We start from the raw sequence: 27,915 nt of genomic DNA, 5'->3' as shown, positions 1-27,915 counted from the left end.
GCTCGGCTCTTAAACAGAGCCGAAGAGTCAGGGGAGGAGCAGAGCCGCTGCGGCCGGAGGCTCTGCTCCTCCCCTGACTCTTCGGCTCTGTTTAAGAGCCGAGCTGCCTGAGCGCTACCAGCTTTGGGCAGCCCCCATGCCTCCGGACCCTGCGCCGCCGGAGCCCGGGAGGGGAAGTGCCCAGCCGGCGGCTGGGGTCCGGAGGCAAGGGGGCTGCCCGAAGCCCATAGTGCTCGGGCAGCTCGGCTCTTAAACAGAGCCGAAGAGTCAGGGGAGGAGCAGAGCAGCCGCGGGAGGGGAAGTGCCCGGCCAGCACTTTCCCGGACATGTTCGGCTTTTTGGCAATTCTCCCCGGACGGGGGTTTGATTGCCGAAAAGCCGGACATGTCCGGGAAAAAGCGGACGTATGATAACCCTAACATACCACAATACTTGGCTACAAGTCACAAAGAAGTCATTTAGTCAGAATGCCCCAGGTATCCCAGACTTCCTCTTTCAAACTTTAATTTTTAAATCACTACACTTCATCGGGGAAATGCTGGCTTCTTTATAAAAAAAAAAAAAAAAAAAAAACCTTCTCTTCCTCTTTATACTATATTAGAAGATAAAATTGCTTCAAACTATTAAGAGATGATCTGATTCCCATGAAGATGGAATCATTTCAAAAGATTTTTCTTTGCTGCAGACAATACATATGGATTTTATCCACTCGAAACAGAGTGGAAAGGAAACTAACCATCTAAGTTTTAAAGCAGGCAAATTTCCAGTCTATAAGGAGAACCAATTAAATATTGACCAGGATGTAAATTCAAACCCTCACGTTTCTCCATTGCTTCTTAGTTTAAAGTCTGTCTACACAGGTGTAACGTATTTTGCAAAGAGATCCATCCAGGTGACCCTTTGCAACCATGACAGGTCCCATTGTAATCAACAGGACTCCTTACAGATCGCTTTGCAGAATGGGGTGTGTACATATACACACATATTTGTATATGTACATGGACATGTGGCCACACACCCATTTTCCTGTGCAATATAGTATAGTATGTATTAATATGACAGTTTTAGCCTTGAATTATATTATACCATACAATAACCTGCATACTGTATTATACAAAACCTAAAGAGAGACTAAAACGCAGAAATGAAAGCATTTCCAGTTTCAACATGGTGTAATAAAACTTGTGATTGTCCGAGGATGCAGCACACACCTTGGAGATATATTAACATTCTTTTTCTTGTTTTTTCTAGATGTTCTATTTCTATTCCAACTTATATTTGATAAATTGCCTTCTCTTTTCTCCTGAGATCTCTTCTTCCTGTAAGCCTCTTCTTGCTGAAAAGGTAAAAACATGAACTAGTGAGATGTCTATTATCAATGAAGTAACCTTGGTAAATTCAGGTCAGTGGTTTTATCTAAGCAAAGTACATTCACAAAATGACTCTTTTAGAATTACTGGAAGATTTAGTGCCACTTTCCAAGATCACCACTTAATCTACCTACCCAAGATTCAGACCTTCATATCACCTGTAAATGTTGAGAGAGAAAAGTTTCTGAATCTCCAATGTGCTAGCATTTCCCCCCTTTCCTTCCCTGCCCCTGAGCAAAGTTGGGAGTGCAGATGACGACAGGGGAAATGGTATATACAATTCTTAATGGACTAAAAACTAGAAACATCTCCTTGATTTGTGATCAGCTTGTGGGAGAGTTCAGCAGCAATAAATTCTCTCTTCCCTCAGCTATTGGTGGTGTTCCCTTTGTTTATCTGAAATACTGTTGAAGAAATAATGGGGATAAGTAAAACAGAAAATATTAGGAAATTTAAGTTTTAATTTATATTGGACTTAAAACAAAATGGACTTAAAACAAAATAGACCATCCCCAGAAACACATGAAAAGCCACAGAACATGGCCAAAAGCCACTTATAACTGCATTAACATTTTCTCAAAACAAGAGTAGGATCCAGCAAATGTTTTCAATATGTGCTCCAGAAGTACAACATGTAATTTATTATTAAAGCGTTTCATGAAGGCATTAGATAGAGCAGGGGGCAGAATCAGAAAGGTTCTATCAGTGAATTTAGGAAGCCACTTAAACTCTCTGTAATGTAAATACAATACTTGTAAAGCTCTTGAAATCTTTGAACAGAAGATGCTATCTTGTAGGTTCCTGGTGATTATTACTATTTAACAATTTGTGTAAATGAATTCATCTTTTGTCATGCTCAAATTCAGTTCCTGGCACAGAGGTTAGAGTCATAGGTTCCAAGGCCAGAAGGGAACATTGGGATCATCTAGTTGGACCTCGTGTATAACAGGCCATAGAACTTCCCCAAAATAACCAGAGTGAAAGGGGGAAGGATGATCCTTGTTTGCAAGATAGCTCTCCAACAAGGGTTGGAGGAGGGAACTCCCGCAACACACTGCTGACAGTGTTGCTGACACTTGGTGTTAGATTTAAGTCAGACTGTGTAAGTGTGTGCTTGTGCCTGCACTAATATTAATTGCATGGAAACAAATGTGTTTGTGATATAGCCCACATTACATATAAAGCCTACTTGGGAACTTCACCAAAACATCTTTTATCACTTTATAATCCAGTTTTAATACATAAAACTAGGACACAGAGAGTATCACAACCTGGGGGTTCTACTCATTCATCAGATGATCAGTATGTGATTTTAGGATTTATTCTTTACAGAATGTTTCTCTCTCTCTTTTAGTTTAGGCATTTTAAATATGAAATGGAGAAGGATCATATAATACAAACCTCAACTGAAGCAAGTTCCTGTTTTCCACAGCATGGTGTATCCTCCTTAGGTCCTTTACTAATCTTTTTCTCAGTGGAAGGCTTTGTGTTAATCTGCTTTTTCAAAGTCTCACAGTTTTCTATTTCATTCCTGAGAGGCACTTGCTGGTTATTCCCTGGAGTGAAACAATACAAACAGTGTAACTTTGGGAAGACCATGAGGCTCCCATTCCCTTCCCCGGTCACACCACCTTGACCAACATTTTCAAACTTGGATGCTTCGCAAAACACTATGATTATCAATCATTTTGTTTTGCTGCTTATCCCAAAAAACCAAAAATCCAAAAGTTAACATTGCTGTGTAACACTTCTAAAACCAACTGCAAGAGGCAGTTTTATATATAGCAGTACTAATATACACTTCCCTTATATACCCACCCTGTTATAATCACCCTACGTCAGTTGGTTCTTTAGTCCCTATGTACAGTTAGGACCACGCTGGGGGCACACTCAGCTAAAACGCTCAACCAGGCTCTCATCATCTTACATCTCAATTGCTACAACATCCTTTTCTCTGGCTTTAATAAATGCAATCTAGCCTCATCATATTTATTCAGAATGCTGCTGCAAACATCATTCTTAGTCCTCTTTTTACATCCCTCCACTGGCTCCCTTTTCTCTAGCACATCAAACATAAGCTACTTGTTTTACTTTCAAGGCTCTTCGTGGCCTATCCCCACCCAATCTACCATCTCTCATTCACCATTGAGATGTCAGCTTCCACCGCCCATTGCCCCATCAGGCCAGCCTCCATAGACAACCTATTTACATTTTCAAACAAGCACATTGGTGCTTTCTCCCTTGCTGCCCCCTCCCCACAAAGCTAACATCTTGTCTACATGGGGAGTTACTCTGGAAAGGCTATGACTGATTAGCTCCATTTGTGGATGCTCTTATTCTAGAATGAGAATGCCTTATTCCAAATTATCTTAATCCATTTCTAACATGGATTAAGACAGTTCAGAATAATGCACTCTCATTCTGGAATAAGAGCGTCCACACATGGAGTTAATCTGAAATAGTAAATCTGCTTTAAATTCACATTCTGCCTTATTCCAGATTAACTTTCATATGTAGACAAGCCCTTATTCACTATCTTCCTTCAAAACCCTCCTTAAAACTCCCTCTGCTGTGATGCCTACAAAAAACTTGTCCATGGTTAGGCTGCTAGTGGGCTGAGATCACAGCCCATCATGCTGCCAATGTTGCCATTGCTTCCTTATGCTCCCGTCTATTTGTTGTTATCCGTATGTTGTGAAGAAGTGAGGTTCTGACCCACGAAAGCTTATGCTCCCAGTACTTCTGTTACTCTCAAAGGTGTCACAGGACCCTCTGTTGCTTCATACATAGATTGTAAGCTTTTTGAGACAGGGATCGTCTTTTGTTCTGTGTTTGTACAGCAGCTAGCACAATGGGATTCTGGGTCATGATTGGGGTTCCTAGGTGATATGGCAATACAAATAGCAAATAAAAACAACAGCTACAAGGATGCACTTGGGCAAGGATTTTTGGTTGTGGAACTCTCACCTAGAAGTTAGCCAAGTTTCCCTCTCTGGCTGCTTTTAGGTAACTTAAGGTCCATTTATTCTGTTTGACCTATCATCAGGCTGGGTGGATCTTTTATTTTTAATGTTAGCGTTCTGCACTGATATTATTGTACAATATTTAACTGCATTATAAATGCACTGAATTCTTCAGCTGCAAAATATTAAGAAATACAGACATTTGAGATTACCCTGCAACCTAATGACAAGGCTTTTGGCTGCACTGCACATGGCACGCATAAGGAACAGGAGTACTAAGGTCATGACTATACCACAGATCAAACCGCAGTGCTGATCTTTGGTGGGAAGGGTACGCCTGTCCCAATCTCATTCTTCTGTGCTCCTTATTAGCCAGTTTACTAGTAGTGCCTGCAGCCTCTGAGGAAGTTAACCCTCCCTCCTCTGTGAATGGCAGCATCACAGTGGCAGTGGCATGGATGAACATGGAGGGGATAGGGAAGAGTGAAGAACCATCACAAAACAAAGCAATGAGCAAGATCAGAGACCAGAGCTAAAAAAAACGTTACTAGTCTTCTAAAAAATGTGTCACTGCTTTCCAAGATGTAACACACAGAGTAAAGTGTTTCCTGAAGACTTCCTGGTGCCACAAATATTCTCTATAATTAACAGTTATTCATGTTTCATATTGGTATGATTCAGATTTAATTTATAGTCCCAAACCATCTACAAATTAAACCACAGAACTTTAGACAGCCAGCAAACCCAGAAAATGCCAGGAGTCAAGAAATAATTGAGACAACGCTTGTTTGTTTCATTGTTTGCTCATTTTGTTCTTAAAATTTTGATAATTAAGCAATCATGAGAACTCTGGAAATGTTCTATGAAGGAGTTATATTCCAAACAGCAGATTTTAAAAGACTCAGAGCTGGTAAGTAAGAAGGAAAATCTGGGAAGAAAATCTAAGGGAAAAAGGAGTTCCGGAGAGAAGTTTCTCAAAGAAACAATATCAAAGGTGCAACAGCTGACTATCCCAATGTGAAGGAAAGATAGGATCAATAGTAGAAGTCCAATATGGCTCCATCAGGAGCTCTTTCATGACCATAAAATCAAAAAGGAATTCTACAAAAATACAAATTGCTAAGGCTGAATACAAAACAATAGCACAAGCATGTAGGGACAAAATGAGAAAGACCAAGGGACAAAATAAGTTACATCTAGCAAGGGACATGAAAGGAAATAAGTTTTATAAATATATAAGAGAAAGACAAAGGGAAATGTAGGTCCTCTACTTAGTGGGGAAGGAGAGCTAATAACGGGTGACATCAAGAAGGCTGCGGTGCTTAATGCCTGTTTTGCTTCATTATTCACTAAAAAGGTAAACTGTGACCAGATATAATTAATATTAACAACATGCGGGAAGGAACACAAACCAAAATAAGGAAAGAACAAATTAAAGGATATTTAGATAAGTTAGATATATTTAAGTCAGCAGGGCCTGATGAAATTCGTCCTAGGGTACTTAAGGCAACTTGTTGAAGCAATCTCAGAAGTATCGGCAATTATCTTTGAGGACTCATGGTGGATGGGTGTAGTCCCAGCGGACTAGAGAAGAGCAAACATAGCACTTATCTTTATAAAGGGAAAGAAGGAGGACTCGGGGAAATTACAGATCAATCAGCCTAACTTTGATAACTGGAAAGATACTGGAACAAATTGTCAAACAACCAATTTGTAAGTACCTTGTTCTCAACCTATTTATCATTGTGGGCTGCACATGAAGCCCACAATGTGTTACCTGGGCCACGGCTCTCCTCCCCCCAACCCCTTCCAAAGACCTCTATGCCCAGTGCCTCCCGCCCAGAGACCCACTCCACAGAGTGGGGCCAGGAATGGAGCCCTGAGCTGGGTGGTAGGGCAGCCAGGCAGCAGCCCGAACCCTGACCCTGCGGGGTTGGCCTGACCCTGACCCCTGCCACGCGGGGCTGGGTGGCTGCCCTGCACCCCAGTTGTGCAGAACCAGCTGGCAGCCCCGACCCGGGACCCTGTGGGGCCAGGAAGCAGCCCTGACCCCAGAACCCCGCCATGCTGGGCAGCCGGGAACCCAGACCCAGCTGCACACCCAGGCAGTCTTTAGCACACAACTGGACTGCAGCTGTGTGCTAATTGGGCTGCATGTGGCTGGAGGGTTAAGAATGGCTGACCTAGAAGATAATACGGCTATTAGTAATAACCAACATGGATTTGCCAATAACAAATCATGCCAAACCAACCTAATTTCTTTCTTTGATGGGGTTTCTGGCCTCATAGATGGGGGTAAAACTGTAGACATGATATATCTTTATTTCAGTAAGGCTTTTGACAGTTTCATTTGACATTCTCATAAGCATACTAGGGAAATGTGGTCTAGATGAAATTACTATAAGGTGGGTGCACAACTGGTTGAAAGACCATATTCAAAAAGAGTAGTTATCAATGCTTCGCTCGGGGTGTGTATCTAGTGGAGTCCCACAGGCGTCAGTCCAATATTATTCAATTATTTTCATTAATAACTTGTAAAAAGCAACAGAGTCCTGTGGCACCTTTAAGACCGTGGGTGAATGCCCAGTTCGTCGGATGCATGCACGAAAGCTTATGCTCCAATACATCTGTTAGTCTTAAAGGTGCCACGGGACTCTCTGTTGCTTTTTACAGATCCAGACTAACACGGCTACCCCTCTGATTAAGGACTTGGACAATGGAGTGGAGAGTGTGCTTATAAAATCTGTAGATGACACCAAGCTGGCATTGCTTGCACTTTGGAGGACAGCATTAGAATTCAATACAACCTTGGAGAATTGGTCAAATCAACAAGAAGAAATTCAAGAAAGACAAGTGCAAAGTACATCTTTAGGAAAGCAAATCAAATACACAACTAATAAATGGGGAATAAATGGCTAGGCAGCTGTACTGCTGAAAAGGTTCTGGGGGTTATAGTGGACCACAAATTGAATATGAGCCACCAATGTGATGCTGTTGCATAAAAGACTAATATCATTCTGGAGTGGATTAACCGGAGTGTCATATGCAAGACATAGGAGCTGACTTGTCTTGCTCTACTTAGCACTGGTGAAGTCTCAGCTGGAATACTGTGTCCAGTTCTGGGCACCACACTTCAGGAAAGATGTGGACAAATTGGAGAGAGTCCACAGGAGAGCATCAAAAATGACAGAAGGTTTAAACAACCTGACTTATAAGGAAAGGTTAAAAAAACTGGGAATGTTTAGTCTTGAGAAAAGATGACTGAGTGGGAACTTGATAACAATCATCAGGTAACTTAAGGGCTGTTACAAAGAAGACTTATCAATTGTTCTCTATGTCCAGTGAAGGTAGGACAAGGCAGCAAGGGAGAATGAGGTTAGATATTAGGAAAAACTTTCAAATTATCAGGATAGTTAAGCTTCCAAGGAAGATTGTGGAATCCCCATCATTGGAGGATTTTAAGAACAGGTTAAGACAAACATCTGTCAGGGATGGTCTGGTATACTTGGTCCTGCCTCAATGCAGGGGGCCGGACGAGATGATCTCTCGAGGTCCCTTCCAGCCCTACATTTATGTGATTCTCTATTTTGTCATACTAAAAATGACTCTATAAATAATCATTTATTTTTGTTAAGAATGCAATGCCATTTACAGTAGGAAGCAACTTGGTTTGGTATATGCATGATCTCTCTGAACTGTAACTGAAGATATTTTCCCATGTATTTGATTATGTTTAAAAGTGTAATCGATGTTTTTAAATTTTATTTAGCAGCTTTGAAAATATAAAGTAGGTGAATAACAACACTGTACTTCTAGAGAATCTGAAGATTCAAAGCACTTTATAAATATTAATTAAATTAGTTTGTCAACATGTCTGAGATGAGTAAGCAGTAGTACTGTAAATCCATTTAACAGATGAGGGAATACTCAGGGTAACTGACTGGCTCAGGGTCAAATAGTTAGTCTGTGGCAGAGCCAGGAACAGAACCCAGATCTCCTTATTCTCAATCCAATAAAAACGGACTTAGCAACGGAATATTTGGGATTCAATCAATGGATTTGCTTTTCCCACATTCTCAGTGAAAACACATGTCCACAAGAAATAGTCCTTTGACTTCCTAACCAACATTTCTCCTAAGTGTTCTTGTGCCTCTTCCCCAAGGCTAGTCTCTCAATTTAAAGTCATGAGCTAAACATCTCTTGAGTCTCTGATAGAAATGGCAACTTGTGAATTCCTAATAATGTGAGAACTTCCAAATACCCTGGTGGCAGCTTCTGGCCCTTTTAGGTTACAATATTATTACAAAAGCCAGATACCTAACTTTCAGAAGTGCTAAGCACAACTCCAAATGAAGTCAGTGGGAACGCTAGCAAGTCAGCAATCAGACCCCAGATTTTCAGTGGGCCTAAACAGTAAACAGGTACAGTTACACTTCCCAGGGTTTAACTTTTTTTTTTTAGATTTAAATAATTTCAATATCTGACCAAGGACAAATCATATTTTAATCATAACTTTGATGAAAATATGTTTGTCTCTTAACTTTGTTTTAACCTTTATAAATATTATGGTGTGAACTTATGCACTGAAGCAACTGTGAAGTCCTAAAACTTTATTATATCCATATTATATGAAACTTGCTTTCAGTTTCAAATTTTCAGAAATACCCTTGAAGTTGCATCTTAGCCGCAGTTTTGATTTACAACACAAAGGAATTTTTCTGGCCAGATCCTCTTTCTTGCAAATCTGCATAAACGTATCAAAATCAAGAGGCATGAGTAAAATATCCTCACACAAAGGGTGAAATCCTATCCCCATTGAAGTGAAGGAGTGTTTTGCCATTGACTTCAATGGGGCCAAGATTGTCACCCAAGAAGTCCAATAATTTCAAAATGAATTCTATAAATGGAAAGATTACCATTATTTTTCCTGGAAATGTCTTGCAATTCTGGCTGTTGCTGAGGTGAATTTGACAAGTGACTTTCGGGTAGCTTCTTAGATGTCTTCAGAGGACAGAACTCCTGTTCTTTGAGCTCAGTTATATTTTCTGAAGTTGTAAGGTTAGTTTCCTTAGGAAACACACATGCTTGAAGATCCTCCTTCAAATCACACTCTGAAGAAGTACTTTCCATGAGAACTGTATTTTTTAGTGCACTTTCTTCTTTATCCAGAAAGTTTCCTGGAAGAGTTAAATTCTTCTGCATGTTTACATTTATGCCATTTGCATATTTTAAGTGTAGCCAGTTCTCACTAACAATGTCAGTGCAAATGTCCTCTTTTGGTGCTGAGATTTGGTTCTCTACAGTCTGATTCTGCTTTTCATCAGTAGTTGTAATGCCACTGCCAGTTACTGTGTTTGTTTTTTGTTTACTGTAGTAAACAGAACATTTATGTTTCTTCTGAGAGTGGCTATAGGTTGCTGGACTTCTCTTTGCAGCATTCTGGCTTCGGCTGGATGGAGTGCCTACAGAAAGGAAGCCTTTTCCTTTGCCTTTATCAGAGGTGCCACAGGAATCCATAAAGGTCTTGCAGCTGCCCCTGGAAATGAAATAAAGAAATTTTAATTTTTTTTTTAAATATATGTAAAACCATCATTAAATTATATCTTTTAAAAAAGTATTCAATGAGAGGCAGCGAGAAATATTAATGAAACATAAGAACTGGATTTCTACCTTCTTTCGGTATAAAACTCAGGAAGGGGCAATTTACCCGAAGCTATCTTCTGTCTTAACAGAAGTGAGTTCTCACAGTGTAAAGATTTCACTTAATGGCTATGGGTTAAATTCTCATCCAAGTTGCATACATGGCTCCTACGGTCTTCAAAGGCACCCACAAATGTGTTTCCAAGCCCGAGGTATGTGCATCTTGTTTGGCCGCACAGGGATTTGCATTTTTAATTACATCTAGATGTCAATAATATCAATGATCGCTACACAAAGGCTCTGGGCACCTGGATATTTAATTAAATGTTACAATTTCACTGTGATTTAAGCATGAGTTTAAGTGCTTTGACCAACTCCAATACATGTTCAAATGCTTGACTGAATTAGAACCTAGGTTCAGAGATTAAGATTTGATGGCCTACAAAGTGCTTTCCATTTCTAACTTCTGTGACTGTTATATATGTACATGTAATTCCCATCACACAGTACCAGTACCACGGCTTCTATGTAGTGTGTTTACATTACCCACCTTACATTTCATTATCTAGGTATTACTAGCAATACACAAGATTAGTTATTCTGAGTTTTGTTCATCTGTCATCTGTACAGATTAAAACACCAGAGTGCACCTGATTATGTCAGAATGCTGAAAACTCACTGAAACGAAGAAGTTTCTTGGAACAGTATCTTCCTAAAGGAGTTCACAGTAATATCATAGTACAAAGATTTAGAAAAGGCTATTCTATGTTAAACAGAGTGCAAATGAGAGCACTTCAGAAGAAGAAGAATTTTTACTTGTAGGAATCGGAGCTGATTATATCCACAGGATTGCTGTTTTGCTGTGATGAAGAATTGGGATTTGGTCTCTGCCTTGATTTCATGAATTCTGCTAAAATGTACTGTGCTTGTTGGAAGGCTATTAGAATCACACCCAATAGGGACAAACTGCAAAAGAAAACAACAGGTTTCACTACAGGCATGTCTCTAGACAAATGAACAAAAACAGACCAATTCCATAGCAAGAATTGTTTTTCAGACTAGGTGCTGGTAAATTCCAAACACAAAGATACCTAACATTAAATTGGAGGAATGGGGTATGGTACAAACAAACAGTTTCTAGAAGTAAAAATTATTACTGTTTTATTTTTAAGTTCCTGGAAGCTATGATTATTTTCTGGCAAAATAATTGAACTATTAGTTTTACAACAAAAACAAAAATCAAACCTAAAAAAACAAGATAATTTGAAGATTGAAGCTAAACTGAGGACAGACATATTTCATTTTGCTTAGATATAGCAGAGATCTCAAAACAATGCAAGCTGAATAGGGCATATTGTAATAAACAATGTACTTCACATATATGGGATATGTACATGTATTTGCAGGAAGACAGACTGGATGATCCATTAGATCCCCTCTCACTCAAACTTCAATGATTCTGTGATGTTATTATTTATTAGGCACTAATAATGCACTCACTGCTACACAAATATAAACACAGTCACTCCCCTAAGCAACTAACAAGCTAAACTATAGACACCAATAAGACAAATTGCACTGGAGGCCCCAGAGGGGAAAAAAACCAACAACAACAAAACTCTCTTTTTTTTTTTTTTTTTTTAAATATTCTCATCCTTTCTAGAGAGGATGCTAACATATAATTTACTAGAAATATCAACCTTCATTCTTCGGGGATCAATGTTTGAAGTCATAAAGGATTTTTTCTGTACGTTATATTATAGCACGGGTGAATTATGGGTAATTTCTTTTGCTTCCTCCAGAAGTAGTCTATATACTATCATCAGGAAGCCAAATATGTAAACTAATGGGAAATGGCTTTATTCCTATGTTCCTGCAGCATCTGTTAATCAGGCTTTTTCACTAAAATACTTTTAGTTTGTATACAATGCAAACAGAATTATTTTGGATTTCCAGGCCACAGAATAAGCATGCACTGACATGTTATAGTATTACCATGACATTTACATTCACATCCTATCAATTCTGAAAACTAAGAGTGAAACTATTAGGATTTAAAGATTTGTATGAAAATGGCACCAGAAATCATCTACATCGAGAACAGTTTCTCAGTTACATTATACAATATAAAAGGTAGAATAGCGTGTGTATGTGAGCGAACACACACACACACAAATTACAGACCCAGAACCTCATCTGTTGTAAATTGGCATACGTCTACTCACTTCAACAGAGGTAAGCCAATTTACATCCGCTGAGAATCTGAGACACAAAATTAGCTAATGCACATATGCTGAGATACCTTTCCACCATAGCCTCTTCAACAAAAAAACACATTAAACAAGAGTATGTTAAAAGAGGTTCTGTTTATTTGTTTTAAACAATGTCACTAAAACCGATGTAAACCTACCAGAAATGCTCAGGGTAGATTATATGTCCATTCAGTTCCTTTTGGGCTGCTCAGATAGTGACAGAAACCACCTACATCTACTGCTGGGGATTTCCATGGCATGGAGGAGAGCTCAGTGGTATAAAGTCACTCCTGGGGCCAGGGGTGCTGGAAGAATTTGTATAGTGGGGGTGGTGAGAGCCATTGAACCAAACTGTAAACCCTGAATATGATGGAAACCACTTCAAGCCAGGGAGTGCGGCAGCAGCCTCCCCGCATCCCTAGTTCCAGCACCTATGCCTGGGGCATAAACGAGGCAGGAAGGGGAAATGGCTAATGCTTACTCTGCTCTAACTATCCCCAGGTGACATATGGGCCCACAGGGCTCATATTCACCTGGCACAAGTTAGAACACTTGGATGCAACAGAGAATCTGTCCATAAAATGTATGACTTTACTAATAGCTTAAACAACTTTTATTTGCATCCATGCTAACCATCTATAGTTATCTAATAAAACACTGCCATAGGTGTGCATGGCACTTTCCAGGCAGCAGAAGACATGTTCTTTGCCCAAGAAACAAACTTATCATAAGTCCAATCCTGCAAAGTTCTGAGCATCCTCTATGTTCAGTACCTAGGTCTTCGAAGGATTAGACCCTAATTATACACCACGACATTACACATTTCTCTAAAACTGACATTTTATATAAAGGTGGCAGCTGCTGACATGCAACTCAAAGAACCGAAAGCAACTATAAATCTTTGATAAATTGATTTTATTTTATTTTGAATTTGGGTGAGGAGTGCAAGGTGCAAGAAGCAAGTATATTACCTAACAAAGAGAACTGTGAGCCTCCAGAAAGACTCTTCCCAGCTAGGTCCTGGCACCACATCTGCACACAAGGGTAACAAATGGTGAGGAAGGGTCACGTTGAGTGTGAAGTGGAACTCTACATCAGCAGCAGTCACCAAAGTAAGCTCACGGATTACCCACGAAGAAGTAAAATCAGGGGTAAACCTGCCAGCAAAATAAATGAGGCCAGTGTTATTTTTCTATAGTAAGATTTAGTTTTATTAAGATGTCATTGATTTAAAAATACTACACAGTTATCATAAACAGCTTCTACTTTTTCGACAGCTGCTTGCTTCAAGATTGCCTCCTGCTGACCAGTTTATGCAGTGATGTTATCATCTACCTAGGAGAAGCACTTGCCTGCCTGCTTTACAACTGTAATTGTGTTGGCATTCTCTGTGTGATACACTATAAGGTATTATTTAATTTTGATGTTTCCTCCTGGAAAAGGAGAATGGATAATCAACAAATACTAAATGAAATTCTTTGTACAGTGCTAAAATGTACAGACCTTTTCAAACAGTTAAGAGTGCACTGTATTTCCTCTATGTACAAGCACAATCACTGCATTACAATCATACCCCTTTTTCCTTGTGTTTAAAATCTTGAGTTATACTTGCATGGACATTAGAAACAATACTTAAAATATGTATTGGTAGAAGCACCTGACTAGCTGGTACTAATGACTGTGAGATGCATAGAAAATCAGCAAACAAATGATAAAACAATGAAAAAAAAAGCAAATATATGTTGCTCATTTGTCCTGTTCAACCGTTCAACTTTAATTTATTAATACTTCATAATGTAGTAATAAAAATACCGTAGTATGCTTTGTAAAAATTTTTTTACTAATATGAGACTTTACTATAGTACTTGCTTTTAATGTAACATGAACGGAAAAGAGGAGAGCTTTATATGTTTATTCAAAACAGACTGAGCTTCTTCTGTGAACTAATGAGGTGAGGTTCTGCTGCAATTTCAAATTCACACTTAAGATAAACTAATTTCTCGGTTAACAATCAATGCTTACACAATGCTGATCTCTCGCGAAGAATTCTGAGCCAGGAAAAATTCCTGACAATCTAACACTTCAAACCCATATCCTTGGCAACTGTACCCATTAATCTTCATAGATGATACAGTTATAGGAAGAGGCCCAATATTCTCCACTTTGAAATTCTTTGTGATAGATAAAATTTGCTTGCTGTCTTTCAGTTCTAAAGGAAACAAAATTAGCATTTAGTAACTACACAGCACAGAGAGTAATTTTACTTTTAATATTATTTTAGAAATTACTGCTTATAGTTCACATTTTTTTAAAAAAGTTCCAAAAGTGAGAGTTAGATTTTTCATTTGATAAATTGCATTTTGCAGTAACATATTACAGAATTTGTAAGATCATCAGCCTTGTGTTGTGACAAAACAGAACCTGCATCTGTTTTACTACTATCAAGTTTTACTTTGACAAATTCAATTTTCATTAAATGCTGTAGCAATATTAATAATAGGGAAAAAATAACAAAAAAAACAAATTAATTTCTATGCTGCTGCACATTCTTTTTACTAATACCAAAATATTATCCAAAATGCTTTTTACTCAACACATGAAGTGTTCTTTATCATTACATCTACTGTCTGCACTATATATATGGAGGTGATTTCTGATTTACAGGAAGGTAGTGGAGGGCATGCTTGATGGAAATGCTTTTTAAAGAGGATTCCCTGACCATCTGGGTTTTTTTATTGATGTCAATACATGTAATTTACAGAATCCATTTCAGCCATCACAGCTGATCAAGGTTATGATTTTTCCCCTTTATGCTGTTTCTGTATAACACCAGCATCACTATAGTCACAAACTAAATGGAGCACAGTAATGCATTACTACAGGATCAGAGACCTGTTTTTTGTTACTCACGTCGTCTGCAGTCCATGAGTGTAGCTTCTGGCACCTTAAATCTAAGTGACCCTCCTGCACCTGGCAGTCTTCCACCTACTTTTAATAATTCTCTGGCTCCAAAGCCTTCTACATTGACCACATCCAGAACAGTCAAGTTATTTCTGTCATAACATGAAAAACATGCAATCAGCTTTTGATACAGAAAAGATAACTAAGCAAAACAATCCCACTTCTATCACAATCTTGGTGCTTGGTGCCAATCCATCACAGTTCCCACCTCAGCAACTGCAGAGGTCACGCAGCAGCAGAATCAGTGTGTACACTGTGGATCAAATTCACGCCCATACAGCAGGTCAGCACAAGGCCTATGCACCACTGAAGTCCCACGTAGGCTTTCTGAGCAGAGGTGATTTTCACCCCCTGTGCAGTGCAGAGCCAAATTCCATGGAGCCCTTCTCCAAGATAATGCACACAGAGCAGCTGGGAGCCAGAGGGTCTGCCACTGGATAGCAGCTGTCTCAGCTGGTGAGAGAGGTGGGAAAAATTCCTCCCTTACCAGCACTCTCTTCCTGCAGAGATCCTAGTACACAACCTGCTATTCAGGCTGGGCCCTGGGTCCCTGGATTTAGTCCCATAAGAGCCAATGTAGTCTAATTGATCACACTACTAACATTACTTGGATTCCTAACATCAAGGAGTTAGATGAAAATCACGTTTTAGTGATAAGAGCCAAATTAATAAACCTCTTCTTCTATATACACAGGAACAAAACTGATGGGAAATCCAAGGTATTATTCTGCAATGTCAACCACTGGAACTATATGTTTTTGTGACTATATGTTACATGCTTATCATGTACAAAAAAATCATTTCAATTAGAATTCTATTTATTACAGTGTCCACTTCCACAGGACACACGTGCAAAGTGTATATCAGATTTTGAAAATATTTTAAAGTGAAATGGAGGTAATTAAAATGGAAATGTGGTGTATTTGTCTCTGCTGCAGTATTTGGCAAAATTATTTTCTTGAAGCTGTTTATTTATTGCTTACAAAAGCTAGGTTAAATTCAGAAGTTGTCCTACCTGATTAATATAAGGGATGCTACTCTTTTGTAGTCAACTGGTGTAAAAACTACACCAATCCTTCGGGTTTCCAATGGTTGCAAATGTAACTGAAGCACCTCAGAACTGGATTTCATGTTAGTAAGGTCCTCCTGATGTGCATCCTGCTAAACAAACATGCATTTATTTATTTATTTGGCATAACCCTTTAAAAAAGCCCATCCCAATACAGCAGACATTACATCGCTGCTCAGCACTGTGTAAAAACATCTCTGCATAAGGTGCAATTACTGCCATTTAGCTTATTTATTTTATGAAAATTATTTCTTATCTGACAGCATAAACCCAATCATATAAAGCTGTTTATTTGATCAAAAGTTCACATGACAGCATTTCTTTCATTATGAGGAATGTATTTTATTTTTTTAAATCAGATTTTACTTGCTAATATGGAGAAGTATTTATTTTTATACAGTAGCTTTCATATTAAAGGAATCCCCAAACCACTTTACAAAGCAGGAAGAGTGGTAGTGCACTGACTGTATAGGAAAATGTGGCAACCATTATGCACACAGCATTGGACATTAGAACTTGATTTAACTGATGGAGGGACTGTTGGCAAGTAGAAAAATCACTTGAGCCACTGGGAACACACCACAGAGAACTCCTTAACATTGTAACACCACCACCACCACCAACGCAGTAAGGCTGGAAATATTATCAAGTTTCGGGGGGGGGGGGGGGTTTTCTGGTACGATCATTTATTCTTTTTCACTATTTAAACAAAAACAAAACAAAACACATCCTACAAGCTTTCCATGCCAGAACCGGGCCTCTCCTCTGACAAAGAGAACATTTAGCCACCTACAGAACTAAAAGATACATAAACAATAGTAAGGAAATGAGCTTTTAGTTTAAAGATCGCACCTGGCCAATCTTCTTTTTTTTTGGTTCAAAGTGTTTTTATGACTTGTAATATTTTATAAACCAAAAGATAAAATTACAAACTACAAGACACACAATTAACAGCCAACATTTATGAGAAGAAAAACATATGGGGCACATTTGCAAACATAGCCTATAATTCTATACATGCAACTGTGTGCATGTACCCAGGTGTGATTATAACAACTGGTTACATAAACACAGTAATTAAGCACATTATGACACATTCAAAATTTGTGTGTATATCATTAATGACTCGGAAAAGGACAAATTAAAATCTGCCCCCTAGTCTTATATAGAGAATTGCTGGGTGAAATTATCTGGCCTGCGTCAGGCCATAGGTCATACTTCTGGCCTTAACATCTCTGGTGAAATCCTGGCCATATTGAAGACAATGTGAATTTTGCCACTGACTTCAGTGTGGCCAGGATTTCATGCTACAACTCTATCTGGAGTTTTAATAATATTTTAATAATAAATGCACTGTTACAGCTAGGTTCTCTTTTTCAATACTTGCTTAATGACTAGGATATGAGAAATGCTCCCTCCACCCTTTCAAAAGTTACTTCTGAAGTATATGGGGAAAATCAACTCCTAAGTACAAATGGAAACTAAGGCAGAGAAGTTAAATGATTTCTCCAAGGTCTCTCAGCAAGTTGGGGGCCTGAGATGAGGAATCAGAAATCTAGATTTCTGGTCCCCTGTTCTTACTAGACCAATTCAATTTTCTTCTATTATAAAATTATCACCCACCTCTATAGGGCAGAACCCCACAAGTACATAACCGACATTAAAGCTAAACACAAATTTAGTATATGATTTGAACCCACAGTGCCTTTTTGAAAGCACAAAGCTTCCAATTTAAAACAAACAAACAAACAAAAAAAAAACAAAAACAAACTCTGGAAAAAGATCGAATGTCAAGCATAGAATCTAATGCAAGACGAAAGAACTTATGACTGAATTACTATAAACAGCACTCAGCAGCAAATTTAAATATAATGCAGCTAGGAATATATGTTTATTTTTCTAATTTGTCAGATATTTTTTCTGTCAAAATTAGACATCTTACCCTGTGTGCATACTCCTCCATGAGCCTAAATTCAGTGGTTGTGAAATTAATAGCTTGCACATTTGTGCCAAACCTAAATAAATCAAGACAAGAATTTAAGTATTTAAACCCAGTTTGTCAAAACATCACTGCACACATTTTTGGAGAAATTACAATATTGTTGTATGTTGGCACTTATTTTTAGGGCAAGAATACTTCTACCATTGCAGTTTGGCAGATGTGGAATATTACGGAAACAAAGATCTGCATATTAATAGATTGCATTACAACTAAGTTTCATGAATGTGCTGGTCACTCGGAGAACAAGGTGATGTTTGGGCAAGGTCAGATTTTTCTCCCCCCCCCAAAGTAAAATATTATAATCAAAGATTATACAAGAATCAACAACTGAAATTCCTAAGCAAGATGTAAACACAAAAGCAGAACATCCTTGGCCATCCATATAATCTTTAGCAAACATTTCATATCAGAGATTAGTGAAAAATTCAGAATGAATAATTTATTCAATAAATGTTGTCCCTCTTTCTGTTCATGAATTGCCCAGGAATAGATTGTGGTTTTCTCTAACTAATTTTTAATTTGCAAAAAATATTTGCAACTAATTTTTTCATCTGTCTGTGAAAAATTCAGTTGCAAGTATTTGATATTTGTCACTCGGGCTATTTGGAAAGGGTATACCAAACAGATTTTTGTTCAATGGGGATAAACACTGTTCTTAGAAGTAAGCATCTCGTGTTGAATATTTGTAAACATGAATTCAAAACTCACTTTCAATGCAATTCTGCAATATTTGCTTAAATTAAATCACTTCAGTGAACATTACTTCCAACACTTGCTAGAAAATGTGTAGAAAGTAAATACAAAAGGATGCAAATGTAAAGAACATTTGTTAAAAAATTGGAATTAATATTTGTGGACATTTTTTTTCTAGAATTCACACAAATATAGTTATTAGTTTGAGTACATTTAAAAGAATTATGATGTTGAGGAAGCAATTAAATAAGGATCTGGGCCTTGACTCAGCAAGGTACTTAAATAGGTAACCAACTTTAAGCATGTGAGTAATCCTAATGATTATAAGAATGAGAGTGAGTACTCAAACTAACTTAAATTCGGTCCCTTTCTCCCATCTCTTCCCCCTCTCTCCACACAGCTTATACCAGCCAAAGAACTCATATGTCATTCAGGGAGTTGGCTTAACTATCCTGAGAAAATAACTCATTTTGCTGATACAGGCAGCATCTTCATTTGCGGGCTTTGCCAATGCAGCTATAGTAGTAAACCCTTTGAAGTGCAGACTAAAGCAGAGAGTCTTTCTGTGTAGAGCAGTTCTCATAACCCTCCTACTCCTTTGAGTGCCCCTAAACGCTCCCTCTCTGAATTCAGGCTGCCTTTATTTCTTCGTCACATGTCCCCATCACAGACCCCTTGACTCACAGCCTTACCTCCCCAGGTGAAGGCTATGTCCCAACCCCCCAGTAAAGACCAGCTCAGCATCTGACAGGCATGTGCTTGTTGAATCCATGCCTTGGGGTTTATCATATAATAGTTGTATCCACAAAGACAGTCATATAATGTACAACCAAGGTAGATTGAACATGATGATTATACACCATCAAAAATGGGATTTAAGATTATGGGGAACCATGCCTCCAGGTAACTTATGATTTTTTTAAAAAGTTAAAACAAGTGCTGAGTAACAATGCTAAGGGACAGAAACAGATCACTAATAAGGAATATCAGTACTCTGAGATAACGTTATATTCATTACCATTTGCTGAGCAGACTCAGTGATGCTTGGGGATCAGGATAGTAAGACAGAGGCAGAAGTTGTAGCGTAACTGGGAAGGATGAGGGGTTTCTTAGCACAAAATATTTTACCTAAACAGTTTGGGGAAAAAAAGTTAGAACTACATACTTGTGTGCTAGAATTCTAAAACAAGATAAAATAATTCTGCATTGGTAATACTGGCCTCATTTTCAAAGGAGACTCAACCTGACTTCTCTTTTTGCACATTAGAATTTTACATGCACAAAACTACATGCAAAAGCTGGGTATGTGTGTACAATGTTTCTATATGCAAAAGCAAATGATAGTGCTTGAAGAACTACATATGCAAAAAGAGAGGCTATCTTGTCAAGATATATTCTTCTTATTTCGACTTATTATCAGGTCACACTGGTAGACAGGAACAAAGTTTACCCAAAGAAACAGGTAAAGTGTGTAAGACACTGTTCTTCCTCACTTAAAAAATGAATGATGGGGGACTAGCTGGCTCATGCTATTGCTTAATAATTTAACATACATAAATTGAATATTAAGATAATAAATAGTATTTGCATATGAAGCCTTTCATCTCCATATGACAGGTTCTAACCAAGACCAGGTTAGTAGTGACCAAATGTTGCCCAATGAGAACTTAGTTGCTGGGGCCAGTCTTGTTCCAAGAAGACATACGTCATCTGATAATCCCAATCAGGGATATTTCACAAGCACAATATTCACTCTTAAAAGATGTATGCATGGGGTGATAAAGATTAATGTGGAATTATAAACATCACTAATAGTAAAGCTCATCACAACCAGGAGCAGCCCAAGATGTTTTGCTGGCCAGCACAGAAAATGTTTTCAGGCCCCCCGAGCTCAAGCAAAACAAACCAAAACAAACAGCTAATCGGGAGGGAAGGGAAAAAAAAATAGTGGGACAGCAGTTCATTGCTCCCTGAAAGCTGGTGTCCAGGGTGACTGCCCTGTTTGCCAGCCCCTAGAACCAGCCCTGATCACGGCATATCCAAACATACTGTTCCATGTTATTCATTAGTTTTATAATAAGCTACTCTACTCTAGCTGATGAACGCGTTAATAAACATTTCAGAAGGTGAGATCTACAGTATATGGCTAAATTCTCAATTTATGTTAATATATTAAACTAGATACTTCAACAATTTAAACGGGAGCCAATCAGATTGTAAGAAACTGGTGTCTTGAGATGTACTGGTATGGAGTTTTCCAAAAACCTTTTTCAAAACCAGTTTGAAAACAATATAAAAACATTGTGTATTAATAATGTTGAACTGGAATCTTCATAATTTAAACTAGCTAAAAATATACAAACTTAGATAAAGCTTGAAAATAGTTATCATTACCATACTATTCTTAAGTGCAGTTGCACTGAAGTTTAGTGTCAGCCCAGGCTCTGTAATCAAACGTGGCAAAAAGAAAGCAAATGACTCCTCCTCTTCAGGCTTCTTATGGTGAGCAATGCGAGTCATTCCCAAAAAATTCCTCCTGTTTAATTGGTGAAAACAGAAAGCTTTGTTAAAACCAAAAGAAATTGATTTTAGTCTCTTGACATGAATTTTCCAGGAGTACTTCGTTATGGTAGATAACCTTTTCTTGGGGGGAAAAAAAGGCATTTAACAAAATAATGCCCATAGGACTGTGACCCCGCATTAACAATCAATTTAAATTCATTTGTCCTTGACACCTCTGCTTTCATACCTGTAACATAAAGACTCCCTGTTTATACAGCTCCATTTTCTCATGCTGGAATGGGGCTGATGTCAATGCTTCACCAGCTTGACAAGGACTGCTCATGCACAGACACACACTTTTCCCTTCCCCATGTCCCCAATGTGTCGCATCCATTAGGCAAAGAAATAAAGAGCTTAAAACCTATTGAAAACCCATGACCCTGAAAAGACTACTGTGCAACCTGTTGACAGAGAGGATTTGTGCAGCTTCCATATTTTGATCCTGTGAAACATGCTTTGTTTTCTTTCAGAGTGAAGTAGAAGTGGTGAAGTTACTACAGTCAAAAAGTTATTTACATTCAATGTTCAGGTATTTAAAACAATTATTTACACTGAGTTAAAATGGGAGATGAGGTGCTTAGCTGCTCTGAATCTCAGGACACCTAATGGGAAGACTAACTTTAGGCACCAAAGCCTGAAAGTTTTTGCTCTTATTTTCAAGTATATTAGTATAGCACAGCAAGATTTGTTTCTTATAATACAATTTAAAGTTTACTACTAGCTACTGGAATTAAGAACATGAACAGTCTTTGTACAAACCTGCAGGCTTCCCCATGTTTTATTTTCTGCCATCTTTCATAAAGCTCACTTGCAAGTTCAGAATCCACATTCCACGTAGAATGGTCCAGAGACAAACTCCCTTTCCAAAACAGATTTGCTAAAATGATAATAGATTTCCCATATTTTACTAAAATAACATTTACTATCTTTATCACTCTGTCCCATAACTTGAAGAACTGATATCAATAAAGAAAGCTATTTTAAAAAAAATAGGTACACATGTGTGTAAATTGGAATTTGTACAACCAATTGTGCATGCTTTTGTACACTCAAGTAGGACTTTTTTTTTTGCTGTATTTAAGGGCTATATTTCATCACAGATTTTTAAGCAGAACTCTTAACTGATGTCAATGGGATATACGAATCATAGTTCAATATCTCTAAAATGGTGCAAAATTATGTTATAGCACCCGCTAGTAGCCAATAATCATTTCCATTTTAGCTCCCCTTTTCCAATTGCTGATAATTTTCTCAAACAAACAAATTCCATTAAAGTAAAAAATATATTTTGAAAGTTAGAACTGGTTCAAACATTTTTGAGTTCTGTGAGCAGGAATTAGAAATCTGGGATATTGTGTTTGCTACAAGTTACTAAAATCCATGCAGAGGAGCAACAATTTAAGAAATCAGGATATTCTTAAATGACGTAAAACTTACTCGTACCAATCATCTAAATATTTGTACTACAAATCCAGCAACAAATACAATTTTTTTTCTAGCTACTTTTTCTACATTACCAAACTGCTAATAGAGGCCTAAAAATAAAATAAACCTACCTGTATCAGACTTTCCCAAGTAACAGTGTATATCACAATGTGCTATGGCTTCAAAATGAAGATCCCCCTGTTGAAAAACAATGCTTGAATATCTGACAAAGCAACACTGTAAATAAAATAAATCTAGATACATTTAACCAATGAACATTACGAACTTTAATCAATCAAATGTATTCAAGAACAGTAAGCCTGAAGCATTGTAGCCCTTGTTTTGGATGGATGATACACCGCTTTATGATTCTGCATGAATATAGAGGTTGGATTGAGCTCCCTTTGAAAACATGACCCAGTAGATCCTTCCCATCCCTTATTCTAGGATTTACTATTCCAAAAAGTCTAATACCTATTAATGAAGATTACTTGGCTCTAGAAACAGTAAGATCTAAAAAAAACAGAACCTTAATTATGCTCCTTTGTGGATACATATGATACAATCTTTAATTACATGATCATATACTATTTTTCCATTGGTTCCCTACTTCATTCAGTGCATGGGATGGACATACCAAGGGGAAGTATTTCGGTGGCATGGGCAACCATAATTCTGTCATTTCCCCACTTCTGAGCACTTGGCTTTGCAAGCTAAATAACGTTAACATAGCTTTTTGTATGTAATATACATACAAGTCAGTGGAATACAATACCTTGGACAGAGTTGAATAAATCCGTAGAGGTATCGCAAACATCACTCCTACATTTGTAGCCAAAAATACATTAGAAAATACATTTATTACAGTGTCTTTGACACTGAGCTTCAAAGAAAATACATTCCAACAGCCTGGAGGTAGAGTCAAGGGTTCAGTGAAGTTCAGAATCTAGAAGGAAACAATCAGATCAGATTGGCCAAAAATTGTTTTGTTTTTTTTAAAATCAAAACCGCAAGAATTATTTAAGTGTACTTTTGGATAAGAATTATATACTTCTAAAGTGATATTTGCTCCTAATTGTTTTGCTTCTACTATCATGAAATTCTTAACTCCTATATACACATATGTAAAAAACATTGGTCATGAGGGAAAACTTATCAGGACACTGTAAAGTACCTTTTTAAATACAACTGCATTTGATTTTTAAAAATTCACATGCATTTGCACACCTAATTTATCTTTGCAACTATTGTGACTGCACATATGAATCTGGGATCTGAGTGCACAAATGGCCAATTCAATGTCTAGTTTGTCATTTGAGCATGCACACATCAGCTTTGTTTGTTCTAATGAAGCAATTACATAAATTTTTTTGCCTAAACTTCTAAAAATAAGACCTCTCTTTTGTAAAATCTTTAATAACTTTGCAGAAAGCTCGTCCACTCACCAAAAGATTTCCAATATGAAGAGAGATTCACTCTTAACATGTACCAATAGCATACGTAGCAACTGTGAGAACATTGACTATGACGGCAAAATTCTGTACTTTAATGCACACATACAACTGCTACTGCAGCCAGAATTTACTCTAACATATACTAAAACAACCATCACACTGAATAATGGACCATAGCCTTCTGGAGCCTGATAAAGGCACACAGCACTTTCCACTAACTCCCACTGAATTCAATATGAATTGAGGACACTCAGCTCCTCAAAGAACCTGCTCAGCAACTTGAAGGACATTAAGGAAAAGACATTACAGGATTCTAAAATAAAACTTACCTTTAAAATGTTCTTAGTCTCTCTGGCTACAAAGACATCATTTAGTTCAATGCTAAAGTCAAACTTGTTTGTAAACCATATAGACCAAAATCCTGAAGTGTTGTGATGTGGCTCTATGTGAAATAATGCTGCAGAAGGGTCAACGCCAAAATACCTGTAGAGAGAAACAGATTAAAAATGTAAGGGTCCTTGAACATGCAAAGTAATTCACACAGACAGATAAAAGTATCTCTGTTGGGAATTGAGCGTTTTTAAGGAATCTGGAGGAAGAACAAATTATTTTATTGAAAATACAGTAAAAATTAGAAGACAAAGTGTAACTCTAAGAGGGATGGATAGCTAGTCATAGTACTGTCTCACAACTTTAGAGTACAATGATGCCTAGTGCTTTCCCTGTTATAATGTGGTAGCTGTGATAACACTACTGAGTCAAGACTAGAAAAAATGTTCAATTTCCAGTTTTCCGTTAGAGTACTGTTCCCATAAAGTAGGAAAAAGAGAAGTAAATTTATCTCAGATTTTAAATAAGGCCTATGTGACCTTAACTGTTTAAATTTCTTCTTACTGAATCTTGAAAGTTTATGTGTATGAAATACAAAACTATTCTATGAAATGCCACGAAGTTTTATTTTGTTGAAAGACACAGCAACAATATGCAGCAGTCTGGGCACTCGTGCTTACTACCATTAAGTGAGAAAGTTAGCTTGCTTTGACTCTACAGCATATATTTGAGCACATTTTACAGTTTCCTTACAATTGTAGCGAATGTTTAAAACAGGGGTCGGCAACCTTTCAGAAGTGGTGTGCCGAGTCTTCATTTATTCACTCTAATTTAAGGTTTCGCGTGCCAGTAATACATTTTAATGTTTTTAGAAGGTCTCTTTCTAGAAGGCTAGGTCTACACTACCCGCCTGAATCGGCGGGTAGAAATCGATCTCTCGGGGATCGAATTATCGCGTCTCGTCGGGACGCGACAATCAATCCCCGAATTGACGCTCTTACTCCACCAGCAGAGGTGGGCGTAAGCGGCGACGATGGGGAGCCGCGGAGGTCGATTTTGCCGCCGTCCTCACAGCAGGGTAAATCGGCTCCGAAAGGTCGAATTCAGCTATGCTATTCGCGTAGCGGAATTTGCGTATCTTAAATCGACACCCTCCCCCCCCCCCACCCCGTAGTGAAGACCTGCCCTCTGTCTAGAATAACTAAACTACTGTTGTATGTAAAGTAAATAAGGTTTTAAAAATTTTTAAGAAGCTTCATTTAAAATTAAATTAAAAAGCAGAGCCCCCCGGACCAGTGGCCAGGTCCCAGGCAGTGTGAGTGCCACTGAAAATCAGCTCGTGTGCCTACCCCTGGATTAAAATAATCCCACCATCAACCTACCCTTCCATCACAGGATGGGAAAGACATGCTTTTAGTGTTGTGGTGCCTTCTAATGGATTCATCTTCACATCACTAGTATGATGGCTTTCATTGTCACATGATGCAGCTGTATAAATGAAAAGTAAACATATATATTTGAATAAAATCTTTGTAATAATAATGCTTTTCATGTAAGTATTTCAAAGACCCTTACAAAGAAAAGTCTGTATCAACAGCTCTACTTTACAAAGGGCAAAATCAAGGGACGTGAACGTTAATATTCTGATTTTCAGATGTGCTGAGTATCGACTTAAAAACGATTTATGGGTGCTCAGCACTTCAGAAAATCGGACCAAAATCTTGATTTGTCCAAGATCAAACAGGGAGTCAGTGGCAGAGCTCAAGTCTCCTGATTCCCCGTCCGCTACCCTAGCTACTGAACCAAGCTGCTACCCTCAATAAATAAAAGCATGCCTGGGAAAATAAAAAACTCACTCTACTGCTCTACCGCCTTCTTTGCCTTCTCTTTCTTAGAAGGACGAGTCCCACACTCATTATGAAGTAAACTCTTTGAGAAAATGTATTTTGTTGTCCCCGTTACCACTCCCAAAACAAACAAACAGACAAACCAAAAACAATTTTATAAGAAGCAGAGGAAAGAATTTGGAAGCACTGCCCAGGAGGGTGAAAGCATAACAAAAATGTGCAGGGCACTACTGAGTACAACAGTGACAAAGTTTGCATGACAACAGTGATCCGAATCAGGGAAACTAAATAAAAATTTCAGTAATAATGCAGTAGATCAGCAGTTCGCAAACTGTGGATCAGGACCCCCAAAGTGGGTTGCGACCCTGTTTTAATGAGGTCGCCAGGGCTGGCATAAGACTTGCTGGAGCCCAGGGTCAAAGCTGAAGCCCGAGCCCCACCACCTGGGGTCAAAGCCAAACCTCGAGGGCTTCAGCCCTGAGTGGCAGGGCTCAGGCTTCAGTCCCTTCTTCCTGGGGTCGTATAGTAATTGTGGTTGTCAGAAGGGGTCATGGTGCAATGAAGTTTGAGAACCCCTGCAGTAGATCATCGACATGGTCTAGTGCAGAGGTGGGCAAACTATGGCCCGCGGGACCCTCCTCCCCGGCCCCAGAGGCTAGCCCCCGGCCCCTCCCCTGCTGTTCCCCCTCCCCTGCAGTTGGGTGGGAGTTCCGGGGGCGGTCAGGGGACAGGGAACGGGGGTGGGGTGGATGGGGCAGGAGTCCGGGGGTGAGAAGCAAGGGGGGGAGAAGGGGGCAGGGGCCGGGCCACACCTGGCCGTTTGGGGAGGCACAGCCCCTTGTCTAGTGGTAAGAGCATGGGACTGGCTGGAAACAGCAACTTCTCGATGTTAACCCTAGCTCTTCCACAAACATGCAATTCTCTCAACCATCCTTACAAAAACTGCCATAAAAATTTACCACCCAAACAGAAAAGTGTACTATTTAAGTAGATTTAAAAAAAAAAAAGAATCATCTAAATGATTAAAAGGAACCTAAAAAGTACATTCAATAAATGCTGGCAATCTTATTAGTCACCCACTTTCCCTTCCTGTTAATATGGCCTTTACTGAATCTAAGATGGGGGGGGGAGGGGGAAGAGGGGGAGCGCATGTGTGTGAAAGTGACAGAATGATACGAAATAGGATGGAAACAAAATAAGTACAAAGAATTCTTCCTCGTCCTAGCCCAGTATGTTTTAAGAAAGCAAAGTTGCACAGACAAGTTGGTCTTGATCCTTTTCTGAGTATCTTATAAGGTAAATATGTACCCTCATGTAATCATATTATACACACAAAATATACATACT

General features: G+C 38.5%; 1 protein-coding gene across 5 annotated transcripts in view; it reads right to left on the bottom strand.

Moving 5' to 3' along the window:
* The window catches only part of TMEM131L (transmembrane 131 like), a 119,211-nt gene that overhangs the window by 14,827 nt on the left and 76,469 nt on the right, over positions 1-27,915 (bottom strand). For 4 of the 5 annotated variants that reach the window (XM_034771030.1, XM_034771028.1, XM_034771031.1 and 1 more), the window contains 16 exons: positions 26,104-26,209; positions 24,721-24,874; positions 23,713-23,883; positions 23,069-23,135; positions 22,272-22,389; positions 21,345-21,486; positions 19,969-20,078; positions 18,198-18,270; positions 16,202-16,347; positions 15,136-15,278; positions 14,248-14,434; positions 13,197-13,382; positions 10,790-10,939; positions 9,250-9,869; positions 2,772-2,926; positions 1,212-1,336 (listed from right to left, as the gene is read on the bottom strand). In XM_034771030.1, the coding sequence (XP_034626921.1) occupies positions 1,212-1,336; positions 2,772-2,926; positions 9,250-9,869; positions 10,790-10,939; positions 13,197-13,382; positions 14,248-14,434; positions 15,136-15,278; positions 16,202-16,347; positions 18,198-18,270; positions 19,969-20,078; positions 21,345-21,486; positions 22,272-22,389; positions 23,069-23,135; positions 23,713-23,883; positions 24,721-24,874; positions 26,104-26,209 (2,653 nt within the window). The remainder of the gene's footprint in view (positions 1-1,211; positions 1,337-2,771; positions 2,927-9,249; positions 9,870-10,789; positions 10,940-13,196; positions 13,383-14,247; positions 14,435-15,135; positions 15,279-16,201; positions 16,348-18,197; positions 18,271-19,968; positions 20,079-21,344; positions 21,487-22,271; positions 22,390-23,068; positions 23,136-23,712; positions 23,884-24,720; positions 24,875-26,103; positions 26,210-27,915) is intronic. The other variant, XM_034771029.1, reaches the window with a different exon arrangement.

Source organism: Trachemys scripta, chromosome 5, assembly GCF_013100865.1.
Source record: "Trachemys scripta elegans isolate TJP31775 chromosome 5, CAS_Tse_1.0, whole genome shotgun sequence".
Taxonomy (NCBI): domain Eukaryota; kingdom Metazoa; phylum Chordata; order Testudines; family Emydidae; genus Trachemys; species Trachemys scripta.
This window is presented reverse-complemented; position numbering and strand designations above follow the sequence as displayed.